Raw genomic sequence first — 12980 nt, forward strand, 5'->3', positions numbered from 1 at the left:
GATTCGTGTGTCTGTCTGCTCTGCTGTAACACAAAGTTTTTGTTGTGTTTTATTGTTGTATATTAGTTCATAATGTTAAATAAGCTGTGATGGTAGCATGCTGCTGCTGCTGCTGTTAGCTTTTCAAAACTCCAGTTGATCAAGTCATACCTGAGATCACCAATGTCTCAGGAGCAACTCACTAACCTGCTGTTGTTAGTATCAATCATTCAGGGGGGGAGCAGATTTCATATAATGACGTTATTGACAAGCTTGCATCAGGAAGGCCACAAAGGTTAGGTTTTAGTTAGTGTTTCTGTTCTTAGTGCTGCAGTTACATTTATTCTAGTGTATTATTAGTGTGATTTGTAGTTTATAATATTTATTTCAGATTATTTGTGTTTGATTAAATATTTCCTAACTGTAATTTCAGTTACAATAAATGGACAAAGTGACTCTATTGGGGGGGGGGCGCCAGAGGAGGGTCTCGCCCGGGGAGTAATTCAGGGTAGAACCGCCACTGTGAGAAATGCAGGAGTTTACATTTAAATGTAAGTAATGAGTGTTTGTTTTTGCATTGATTATTGAAGTTATAAAACCGATATATATTTTTTTTAGCACTGGCAGCCATGCAGTACTGTAGATGACGCCTGGCGAATTTTGACGACATAATCAAAAGTAGCAGTAACATCTGAATTTAAAAACACTATTTTTTCTATATCTCTTTGCTTAGAGGGGTAAATGTAAGGATAGTGAGAAGCCAAAGAGGTAGGGAAACAATTTTTATTCAGCCATTGTTTTTACCCATGGGCTGTGTTTGCTTATGTGCTACCAAAGTATTGTGCCACCATCTCACTACAGGAAGGGTTTTGGTTAGCTCAGTATAACACTTTTAATTAAGAGATCACATTTTCTTTTGGCATTTTTTTTACAAACACAACACTTTTCCTGTTTTTTTTTAATTTAATTTAGCATTTTCCTGCTCACTTGACATCACAAAAGAGTTGTTTGGGTCAAGTGGCAGATTTAGCAGTTTAGGGGCCCCAGGCAAACAATAACAGGGGGCCCTCTTTTTAAAAAATCCTTCCCTAGGATTAAACGCCTGTTAAATAACTTTTTCACTAGTCCACTTTTGGAAAGTATCAATGTCAATAATCCAAATGTTTTGATGGGCATCTAAAATCTGAGATTACTTTTAAATAAACAATTTTTATGTTGTTCCTTGAAAGAAAAACAATACATTTATTAAATGTGCTAATTTTTTGTCTGCTTCATTGATCATGGTGGCGAGGGGGAGTGGTGGCCCTCCGACCGCAGCTCAGTGCTCCAGCAGAGGTGGTTGTTCCAACAATGTATTTACAAAAGAGTCACCATTAAAACGGCTGATCCAATGTTTTCGGCCAGCAGTCTGGACATGTCTTAAATTGGCATAACAAAAGTACACGCATAGACGACAACTCTGGCAAGAATCAGTTTTCAGTGCAAAATACAGCTTTTATTTTGATAGTTCACTTCCGCTTAGCAGCATGTTCTTTGCATGTTAGCTAAATATTTAGTTGCTTCTGTTACAACAGAAGGGTTATGAATCTTTTGACACACTAGATGTATATTCGAATGAACCCTTTTTGTAATTTAGGCTAGACTTTATTCATCTTACTTATATTTGTAACAATTTTGTGTTGGACTGGATGGAAAAGAAAAGGACGGAAGAAGAGAGAGGGATGTTGGGGGGGTGGGGGATGTTTATAGTCACTATGGACAGGTTTACACATAAAAAAAATTTAGAAGGGGGTGGGGCTAGTCCATGCACACACACACACACACACACACACACTCAAATGTTATAAACATACCTAATTCAATAAAGTTCATTGTGTCTACAAAGTCGGAGTATGGAGGCGATGGAGATCTGAAAGCGAGTCCAGATAGATAAATAGATAGATAGATAGACTTTAATAATCCCGAAGGAAATTTTAAATGGCCAGCTGCCCATACTTAAAAACACAATCATTCCTACAACAGATAAAAACACAATAAATAGATAAAAATATAAAAGGATAAAAAGAATAAAAGCAAGTATGAACAATTCCTAAAAACATGTCAAGTTTCCCAGAAATTCAGTTTAATCAAAATCAGAAGCAAGAGTAAAAGCTCTCAACACAGAGTGTTGTGCAGTCTGATGGCTCGTGGGACAAAGGACTTTCTAAGTCTGTCCGTGGTGCAGCGCTGTGATAAAAGTCTGCTGCTGAAGCTGCTCTTCCTTTCACCGAAGGCCTCATGCAGAGGGTGTGTAACATTGTCCATAATTGCCTGAAGTCTGGACAGTGTTCGTTGTTCAGCCACCTCCTCCACTGTGGCCAGCTTCAGTCCCACAACAGAGCTAGCCCTCCTGATGATCTTGTTTAGTCGGGTCAGGTTTGTTTTGTTTGTGCCGCACCAGCACACCACAGCGTACAGCAGAGCACTTTCAATCACTGTTTGATAAAACATACTGAGAAGCTTGGTGGAGACGTTAAAAGAGGCCAGCCTTCGCAGGAAGTACATTCTGGATTGATATTTTTTGCTGAGCAAGGTGGTGTTCTCGTTCCAGTCCAGTTTCTTGTCCAGCACCACTCCCAGGTATTTATAAGACGTGACTGTCTCCACCAGGTCACCGTCTATGCATATTGGCTGGGAGAGAGGGGGTTGTCTTCTGAAGTCCAGAATGAGTTCCTTGGTTTTCCTGATGTTCAGCTGGAGCTGGTTCTGCTTGGACCAAAGAACAAAATCCTGCACCAGCTGCCTGTACTCCACCTCCTTGTCCTCCCTAATGCAGGCCACAATGACGGTATCATCCGAGAATTTTTGGATGTGGCAAGCCTCCGTGTTGTGTTGGAAGTCGGTCGTGTACAGAGCGAACAACATCGGGGAAAGAACTGTGCCTTGAGGTACTCCCACACTGCTGCAGAGTGTTCTTGAACGGCTGGCCCCCATTCTGACAAACTGGGGTCTGTTCTTGAGGTAGTCCATGATCCAGGATATTAAGTATGGCTCCACTGACATACTCCTAAGTTTTTCCTGCAGTATTGGGGATTGGATTGTGTCAAATGCACTGGAGAAATCAAAAAACAACATTCTCACTGCACACCCCCCTTCATCAAGGTAAGACAACGTGCAGTGGAGGAGATGCAGAACGGCATCCTCCACTCCCACCTTCTCCCGATACGCAAACTGCAATGGATCCTGGGCATGTTGCACCTGGGGCTTCAGCATCTGCAGCACTAACCTCTCCATGGTTTTCATTATGTGAGAGGTCAGTGCAATTGGTCTGTAGTCTTTATTGTCCCTCGGCTGCTTGACCTTGGGCAGAGGAACGATGCATGAGGTCTTCCAGAGTGTTGGTATTTTACCAAGGCGCAGGCTCAGGTTAAAGAGATGCTGGAGAGGACCTCCTAGCTCATCTGCGCATGTCTTCAGGAGTCTGGGGCACAACCCATCTGGGCCTGCTGCTTTCCTGGTCTTCAGTTTCTTCAGCTCTCTTCTTACCTGATGTTCAGTAAGAGAGGTGTAATGAGGGAGAGCTGATTCCACCAGTGCAGGTTCATTTGTAGGATGAGGAGGGAATAGGGGGGCAAAGGATGAGGTAGGTGTGGGGTGTGCGGATGAATTAAACCTATTAAAATGATCATTTAGATCATTGGTTCGCTCCATACTTCCATGAGCCCGGATGAGGGGGCCCTCCTGCTCTCTCATACCTGGAGCAACATCCTCCAGCAAAAAACGGACATCAAGGGGTGGAGTCACTTGTCAAAGTCTGACAGGTGACTCCGCCTCAGCCGCCTCATCTGTTTTTAAAGACATCACATCACCACCACCTGATGACGACTCTGATGAAGGCAGAAGTGAGTTCGCCAAAACATGTAAACACAAGCTGTGTCTGTTCCTCGTTTTCTAGAGAACCTCCACTGGTGATTGAATCTTTGACTCAAATTGTCCAAATTGTCATTCGTGTCTTTAGGACATACTTCATCAACCAAACGCCCGCCTGGGTCCAACCTCCGCCACGTTCTCTCCAGTCATCTCCATGCCAAGCCCTCCAGCCACGCCAAGCCACGCTCCGCCAGATCTCCGTGACCACATCTCAAAAACTCCACTACAACGAGAGGGTTACTTACCTTCCAGTCTGCTCCTATTCCCACACTCCCTCGGAACCCCAACTCCACGGATTCCCCCTTCAGCTCCATGAACAATAAAATCCTTCATTGCCAACAGACTTTGAGCATGATCTTTCCGGGTTTCAGCGTCTGGGTCTGTTCTAGTCATTGTCAGTCATGACAGAACGAACTGGCCAGCCTCTAGACCCAGCTGACCCGGAAGATTTACGTTTCGCGGTTTCACAACAAGGTACGCTCCTGGACCGTCAGGCCGACGCCCTCTCGCAAGCGGCATCCGCTCAGCAAGAGCTGTTTCGCCGTATGGACGGTATTTCCCAAGCACTAATGGACTGAACTAGTAGAATGACCACAGCTTCCGTGAGTACCGCTCCACTTCCGTCAACAGTCAATATGGCGGCACCCACTTCCTCAGCGTCACCAGAAAACTTCCGCCTGCAACCTGAGCCCTTCCACGGGGAAGTAGAAAACTGTAGTAGTTTTTTTACTCCAGTGTCAGCTAATATTCCAACAAGCTCCTAGATTCTATCAGTCTGATCATAGTAAAATTACATTGATAGTTAATTCCCTCAGACACAAAGCCATGCAGTGGGCTTAGGCGGATTTATCTGCCAATCCCATCTCTCACTTATCATTTATCCGATATATAGAAGAATTCAAGTTAGTTTTCGATCAACCACGGAAAGAAGACGAAGCCACTCGGCGATTATTGAATTTAAGGCAACGTAACTGCCCCGTGAGCGATCATGTAATCGACTTCAGAATTTTGCCAGTAGAAGCCGGGTGGCCAGACAAAGCTTTAAAAGGCATTTTTTATCAATCCTTTAATAAAGTTATCAAAGACCTTCTATGTTCTCAACCAAAGTCTCTAAGTTTTTTTTTGTTTGTTTTTTTAAACTTGTCCTGTCCAACAGCTGGGCAAACAGATGAGAGCTGAAGGCCTCTTGTGTTGGACATATTTTACTTTAACAACAGGGGTTATTAATTTTCTGACAAACCAGAGGTATGTCTGAAAACACCCCTTTTGTAATCAAGGCCAAACTTTATTCATTTTACTCGTATTTTAAAATATTTTGTTTTGGATCGGAAGGAAAAGGAATGGAGTGAAGAAGGGGGGTAGAAGAGTGATTATAAGGGGGGGTAAAAACATAAAGCAGCATAAAGCAACAAGTTGCTGGGTGTTTATCATTTCGGTGAGGTTCAAATGTAATACAAATCTAGAAGAGGCGGGGCCTGTCCACACACACACTCAAATGTTATAAACACACCTGTTGGCTGCAAAGATGTCCACATGTCAACATTTACACAATACAAATATTGTTCACACATGCATGCTTATGCCTTCAAACCAACTAGTGTGAAATATTTCATTCAATCACACAAAATATTAGTGCAAAGGTGAGCTAACAGCTGTGCTTAAGTGAGTGTTTATGTTCTTCTAAAATGGATGGTGGAATGTGAAAAGAAGGAGGGAGAGTTCCCAGCCACCCCCACACCAAGACCCCCGCTGCAGCAGCCAGAACCCCCCAACGCCACTCGTCAGCAGGCAGAGTACAACCGCCCCCGGGTGATAACATCCCCCACCCAGGCCAGGGCCAGCAGGACCGCCACGGGGCCCCCAGAGCAAGAGAGCAGGTAGGCATGGGGGGAAAAGAGAGCGCAGCCCCAGCCCAACCAGACGAGCAGCCCCCCCCCCGCCGTGCCGGGAGGGCCCAACGCCGGGCCCCACCCGAGAAGAGTGCCCACAGCCCCAGACGAGCACCCCATCACCACCCAGGAGTTCTGGGCATCCCCCCGCCCCACCTCAGGTACGTGCCAGGAACCCCCAAGGGAGACCCGCTCCATGCTCCAGGCAGCCACCCACCCAGCCCACGGCTGGTCCAGGAAGGAGCAAGGCAGGGGCCAGCCGCCCCCGCCCAGGAGGGGGGCACCCCGGGGAAAAGGGGGGCCCACGAGGGGTGTTGTAAACATAGCCCGACCAGGCTCGGCCACATTTGGAAATTTGGCGAGGCCCAGCACCCAGGGACAAGGGCCAGAACCCACCCCACAGGGACACGGACACCCCCGGCTCAGGGGTGATGTGATCCCCAGCTTCTGGCCTTGCCAGAAGGCTCAGGGATCCCTCTCCCTGCGTGGAGAGAGGACCGCCGGGCCCAGGAAACCAGCACCCAGGGGACACGGCCGCCGTTCAGTAAACGTTTTAAAAAAATATATCAATGTAAAAGTGCAATTATCTAATATCCACCATAGTAGGACCCTCATACTCGCCTGGTCAGAAGGTTTGGCTCTCGTCCAAGAACATTCCTTTTCAGTTCACGTCCCGGAAACTCGCTCCCTGCTTCATTGGACTTTGAGATTGACAAAATCAGTAATCCTACCCGTGTCCGTCTCCGCTTGCCCACTGCTCTCAAGATCCACCCATTGTCATGGTACCCCCGGGAGTCCTCCCCCCCTCCCTTCGCTTCCACTCCTCCCACCGATTGGACCAAGCTGCTGGCACTTCCATCATCAACCCTGCACTTTATCAGATGGCCGGTTTCCAGTATTCATCCCCAGTTTGTTGCCAACTATGGTGAAGTACCTGGTCTAATGCTTTTATCGTGTTCCTCGTTTTGTAGAGAATCTCCCCTGGTGATTGAATCTTTGACTGAAATTGTTATTCCTGCCTTTAGGACTTAATCAACCAAACGCCTGCCTGGGTCCAACCTCCGCCACGTTCTCTCCAGTCATCTCCACGCCAAGCCCTCCAGCCACGCCAAGCCACGAGCGACGCTCCACCAACGCTCCACCAGATCTCCACGACCACATCTCAAAAACTCCACTACAACGAGAGGGTTACCTACCTTCCGGTCTGCTCCTCTTCCCAGACTCCCTCGGAACCCCAACTCCACGGATTCCCCATTCAGCTCCAGGAACAATAAAATCCTTCATTGCCAACAGACTTCGAGGGTGATCTTTCCGGGTTTCAGCGTCTGGGTCTGTTCTAGTCATGACAATGGTACTGGATTCTAGCTTTTTTATGATTTAAGAGGCTATGTTTCCAGACTTTCGCAGACTGCTCTTAGACGGCGCCATTCTCTTTTTAACTTACAGTTTACTAGTTTAAGAGACTATGTTTCAGCATTAAACCATGGTTCTACTTTTTTTTGTCCAACAAAACAACAACATCAAGTGTTCTCCTGAGGGCTTGTATTGAATCATTAACAAACTGATGGTTATTACTGTTACTAAAGCTGTGGGATATTTCGGAGTATTTGCTCAGCATGTTACTAAGTATTGATTGAACTGTGAGTTCAAACCAAGACACAGAACGGTCAGATGTTATTCTAAGAATTTTTTTAATAACTGGGACACTAGCATGTTCCAATGTAAATTGAAAAGTAATTAGAAATCCATAAAATTGAGATATATTGCAAACGTTTTTCTATTTCTTTGTTTTAGAGTTAGCCTTAGACTTGATAATGAGACAGACAAAAGTTGCTTTGCATCTACTTAATTTCTAGTAATTCAGACTTTATAGATCAGACATAAACATTTTTAACAGCAGTTGTAAAGGACGTTGATTCTGGTGATGTCCCAGCGGGACATGCCATTCCTCTGGCCGATGGGGACATTGGGATTGGGGATGGGGGTGATGGAATCTCGCCAATAGGCAATGGAGAAGGCATCTCTTCCATAGTGCATGATGGAGGAGTAGTCGTAGGGGGTGTTCAGGTTGTTGGTATATCATGCTTGTTAAAATTGTAGGCACTCGCTGGGATGATGTTCTCCCAGTTGATCCGGACGTAGCTGTCTCGGTCGCTCCTGGTCTGTTCATGCTGGAAGCCCAGAGCGTGGTTGAGCTCGTGTTGGATGATGCCGCTGTACATGCAGCCTCCCCTGTTGAGAGACAGCTCCTGTTGTCCTCCCTTCCTGCCCAGCTCAGAGTAGCATCCAGTTTTGCTCACAACGCTAATGAAGTCGTACTCGTTGGTGCGACGGACAAAGCGGATGCATGTTCTGCCATTAAAGGCCCTCATGGCGCCTTCGATGGTGGCCACTTCTCCTCCAGAGTACTCAGAGCTAATGACGTAAGGGATCACCACAAAACCGTTGGAGGCTTTCTTCCAGAAACAGCTGCTGCTCCAGCACTTCATGGTATTCCTGTTTGTTGGAGCCACCAGGTCTCCTTCTAGCAAGAGCTGGTCAGTGTTATTGTTGCTGGAGAGGATCCTGGTAGTGAAGTCTACAAACTCATCTTCAGCACTTTCTTCTCCACCTTCTCCAGGACTTTCTACGTGGCCTTCTTCATCCCAGTCGGGCAGCACCTGAGCGATGCCGAGCAGGTGCAGTAAAAGCAGGCAGGCAGTGAGAGCCAAGTTCTTGGTGGATGTGGAGGGTTCAGAACTGACTCCTAAAGACTTGATGTCGGCCTGAGTTCAGTTCAGCCTCTTTATAATCACCTGGGGAGGTGTGTCTGCGGCAAGATTATGGGTGGGGGTCCACACTGTTTGTCCAAAGTAAACCTCGGAAGGGAGGCTCCACAGACAAACCCGCTTTATCAACATAGTTCATTTTACTTAGCTGTCTGGTAAACACACAGTTGAGTTTTGTTTCAATTTTTGATCAAATTTGTCAAACTTGTCATAAAATGTTGATATAGATGTGCATAACCCATTGGTCATAACTCAAGTGTCATAACCCATTGGTCAAAACCTGTTGGTCACTGTAAGTAGGAAATACTGTCAAGTTCAGGAAGGGGTTCAAATGCTTCTTCAGTGGATCTGTGACTGCATTTCTGTTACGGCTCTGTGTCTGGCTCTTTGTGTGTCTGCATGTTCATACGAGTTTGAATTGCTGGGGAGAATGGGAGCTCTCTTACGGTATTGTGTGCCATTTAGATGGCACATGAATCCAAATGGCATATGATGCCATCTGAATGAAACAATGATAAAGATGAACGTATTTCTAAAAGAACTCTCATAGCTCTGCAAAGACAGTGGCTTTTGTCACACCTAACTGGTGATCAGTCTGCTCACTGTGTCTAAACCGTGAGCTCTTTTCCTCTTTGTTTAAAGTCATGGCTGAAGCATCTGATAGTGTGCCAGCGGACTTTGTTGGAGACTTTAGACTTTTGTTTACTTGTGAATGTTTATGGTGAAGCTTTGTTGTTTGTGAATTGTCTGTCAAGTTATTGTGCCCCACTTGAAAGGGGAAAGCATCCACAGTGTTCCGAGCAGGAATTCCACAGTCCACTGCCACTTGGAAACAGATAACCATATTATAAGGACTCATTTAAAACTACTGGTTTTCCTACAAATGATGGTTTTGGACTGTAGGAGGAAGCCAAAATTTCCCAAGAAAACCTAAATAAGAACTGGGAGAATACGTAGACTCTATACAGAAAGGGCCCAGCTAGGATTCAAACTAGGGCTTGGAAGCCAAATTGCTCACCACTACACCACTGTGCTGCTTACTTTTATAAAGCCAAACGAGAAAAGCAAATAGACAACAAAAGTTGCTTTGCATCTACTTTATTTCTTGTAATTCAGACATTATAGATCAGACAGTAACATTTTTAGCGGCAGTTGTAAAGGACGTTGATTCTGGTGATGTCCCAGCGGGACATGCCATTCCTCTGGCCGATGGGGACATTGGGATTGGGGATGGGGGTGATGGTATCCCGCCCATAGGCAATGGAGAAGGCATCTCTTCCATAGTGCATGATGGAGGAGTAGTCGTAGGGGGTGTTCAGGTTGTTGGTATCATGCTTGTTAAAATTGTAGGCACTCGCTGGGATGATGTTCTGCCAGTTGATCCGGACGTAACTGTCTCGGTCGCTCCTGGTCTGCTCATGCTGGAAGCCCAGAGCGTGGTTGAGTTCGTGTTGGATGATGCCACTGTACATGCAGCCTCCCCTGTTGAGAGACAGCTCCTGTTGTCCTCCCTTCCTGCCCAGCTCAGAGTAGCATCCATTTTTGCTCACAACGCTAATGAAGTCGTACTCGTTGGTGCGACGGACAAAGCGGATGCATGTTCTGCCGTTAAAAGCCCTCATGGCGCCCTCGATGGTGGCCACTTCTCCTCTAGAGTACTGAGAGCTAATGACGTAAGGGATCACCACAAAACCGTTGGAGGCTTTCTTCCAGAAACAGCTGTTGTACCAGCACTTCATGGCATTCCTGTTTGTAGGAGCCACCAGGTCTCCTTCTAGCAAGAGCTGGTCAGTGTTATTGTTGCTGGTGAGGATCCTGGTAGTGAAGTCTACAAAGTCATCTTCATCACCTTCTTCTACGCCTTCTTCTCCATGACCTTCTTTATTGCCTTCTTCATGGCCCTCTTCATTTTGGACTGGCAGCGCCTGAGCGATGCCGAGCAGGAACAGTAAAAGCAGGCAGGCGGAAGAAGCCAAGTTCATGGTGGATGTGGAGGGTTCAGAACGGACTCTTCAAAACTTGATGTCTGCCTCAGTTCAGTTCAGCCTCTTTATACTCACCTATGGAGGTGTGTCTGCAGCAAGATTATGGGTGGGGATCCACACTGTTTGTTTAAAGTAAACCTCGGAAGGGAGGGTCCACAGACAAACCCCCTTTACCAATATAGTTTATTATTCTTACTTAGCTGCCTGGTAAACAAAAAATTTAGTTTTTTATTTTTGGCAAAATATGTCATTAAATGAAATATACAGTTGTTAACCATTGGCCACAACCCATTGGTCATAAGCCAATGGTCATAACCCAATGGTCATGACCCAATGGTCATGACCCAGTGGTCGTAATCAATTGGTCGCTGTAAGTAGGGAAAGCTGTCAAGTTAAGAAAGGAGTTTAAATACTTCTTCAGTGGATCTGTGCTTCTCTGTTTTGGCTCTGATGGGTCTGGCACTCTTTGTGTATCTGCCTGCGTATCCTTGTTCATGCTTGTTTGAATTGCCAGGGTGAATGAGTCCTCTCTGAAGATGTCTCAGCTTGGAGCTGAATGTGCCTGGACCCACCTTATGCTTCTGATGCCATAATGGCACATTATGGCATCAGAAGCAGGAGGTGGGTGCAGGCATTGTGTGCCATTTAGATGGCACATGAATCCAAATGGCATATGATGCCATCTGAATGAAACAATGATAAAGATGAACGTATTTCTAAAAGAACTCTCATAGCTCTGCAAAGACAGTGGCTTTTGTCACACCTAACTGGTGATCAGTCTGCTCACTGTGTCTAAACCGTGAGCTCTTTTCCTCTTTGTTTAAAGTCATGGCTGAAGCATCTGATAGTGTGCCAGCGGACTTTGTTGGAGACTTTAGACTTTTGTTTACTTGTGAATGTTTATGGTGAAGCTTTGTTGTTTGTGAATTGTCTGTCAAGTTATTGTGCCCCACTTGAAAGGGGAAAGCATCCACAGTGTTCCGAGCAGGAATTCCACAGTCCACTGCCACTTGGAAACAGATAACCATATTATAAGGACTCATTTAAAACTACTGGTTTTCCTACAAATGATGGTTTTGGACTGTAGGAGGAAGCCAAAATTTCCCAAGAAAACCTAAATAAGAACTGGGAGAATACGTAGACTCTATACAGAAAGGGCCCAGCTAGGATTCAAACTAGGGCTTGGAAGCCAAATTGCTCACCACTACACCACTGTGCTGCTTACTTTTATAAAGCCAAACGAGAAAAGCAAATAGACAACAAAAGTTGCTTTGCATCTACTTTATTTCTTGTAATTCAGACATTATAGATCAGACAGTAACATTTTTAGCGGCAGTTGTAAAGGACGTTGATTCTGGTGATGTCCCAGCGGGACATGCCATTCCTCTGGCCGATGGGGACATTGGGATTGGGGATGGGGGTGATGGTATCCCGCCCATAGGCAATGGAGAAGGCATCTCTTCCATAGTGCATGATGGAGGAGTAGTCGTAGGGGGTGTTCAGGTTGTTGGTATCATGCTTGTTAAAATTGTAGGCACTCGCTGGGATGATGTTCTGCCAGTTGATCCGGACGTAACTGTCTCGGTCGCTCCTGGTCTGCTCATGCTGGAAGCCCAGAGCGTGGTTGAGTTCGTGTTGGATGATGCCACTGTACATGCAGCCTCCCCTGTTGAGAGACAGCTCCTGTTGTCCTCCCTTCCTGCCCAGCTCAGAGTAGCATCCATTTTTGCTCACAACGCTAATGAAGTCGTACTCGTTGGTGCGACGGACAAAGCGGATGCATGTTCTGCCGTTAAAAGCCCTCATGGCGCCCTCGATGGTGGCCACTTCTCCTCTAGAGTACTGAGAGCTAATGACGTAAGGGATCACCACAAAACCGTTGGAGGCTTTCTTCCAGAAACAGCTGTTGTACCAGCACTTCATGGCATTCCTGTTTGTAGGAGCCACCAGGTCTCCTTCTAGCAAGAGCTGGTCAGTGTTATTGTTGCTGGTGAGGATCCTGGTAGTGAAGTCTACAAAGTCATCTTCATCACCTTCTTCTACGCCTTCTTCTCCATGACCTTCTTTATTGCCTTCTTCATGGCCCTCTTCATTTTGGACTGGCAGCGCCTGAGCGATGCCGAGCAGGAACAGTAAAAGCAGGCAGGCGGAAGAAGCCAAGTTCATGGTGGATGTGGAGGGTTCAGAACGGACTCTTCAAAACTTGATGTCTGCCTCAGTTCAGTTCAGCCTCTTTATACTCACCTATGGAGGTGTGTCTGCAGCAAGATTATGGGTGGGGATCCACACTGTTTGTTTAAAGTAAACCTTGGGAAGGGAGGGTCCACAGACAAACCTACTTTACCAACATTATTATTGTACTTACGTCGCAGTTCATCTTTCCCGGTTTAGCTCATTGGTTTAGAGCAATTATGCTGCCTTTTTTAAACTGCGCACCCTGTTGTGTGTCC

At 46.0% G+C, this 12980-nt stretch overlaps 2 protein-coding genes and 1 pseudogene across 2 annotated transcripts; all 3 read right to left on the bottom strand.

Moving 5' to 3' along the window:
* Positions 1-7264: 7264 nt before the first annotated feature.
* LOC101164544 lies at positions 7265-8677 on the bottom strand (annotated as a pseudogene).
* Positions 8678-9102: 425 nt separating this feature from the next.
* Positions 9103-10704, bottom strand: LOC111946254 (high choriolytic enzyme 2-like). The gene has a single exon (XM_023953683.1). The coding sequence runs from the start codon at positions 10525-10527 to the stop codon at positions 9688-9690; it is 840 nt and encodes a 279-aa protein (XP_023809451.1). The 5' UTR covers positions 10528-10704; the 3' UTR covers positions 9103-9687.
* Positions 10705-11271: 567 nt separating this feature from the next.
* On the bottom strand, positions 11272-12765 carry LOC111947172 (high choriolytic enzyme 2-like). Its single transcript, XM_023953684.1, has one exon. The coding sequence runs from the start codon at positions 12694-12696 to the stop codon at positions 11857-11859; it is 840 nt and encodes a 279-aa protein (XP_023809452.1). The 5' UTR covers positions 12697-12765; the 3' UTR covers positions 11272-11856.
* Positions 12766-12980: the final 215 nt, after the last annotated feature.

This window comes from Oryzias latipes, chromosome 3 (assembly GCF_002234675.1).
Source record: "Oryzias latipes chromosome 3, ASM223467v1".
Taxonomy (NCBI): Eukaryota; Metazoa; Chordata; class Actinopteri; order Beloniformes; family Adrianichthyidae; genus Oryzias; species Oryzias latipes.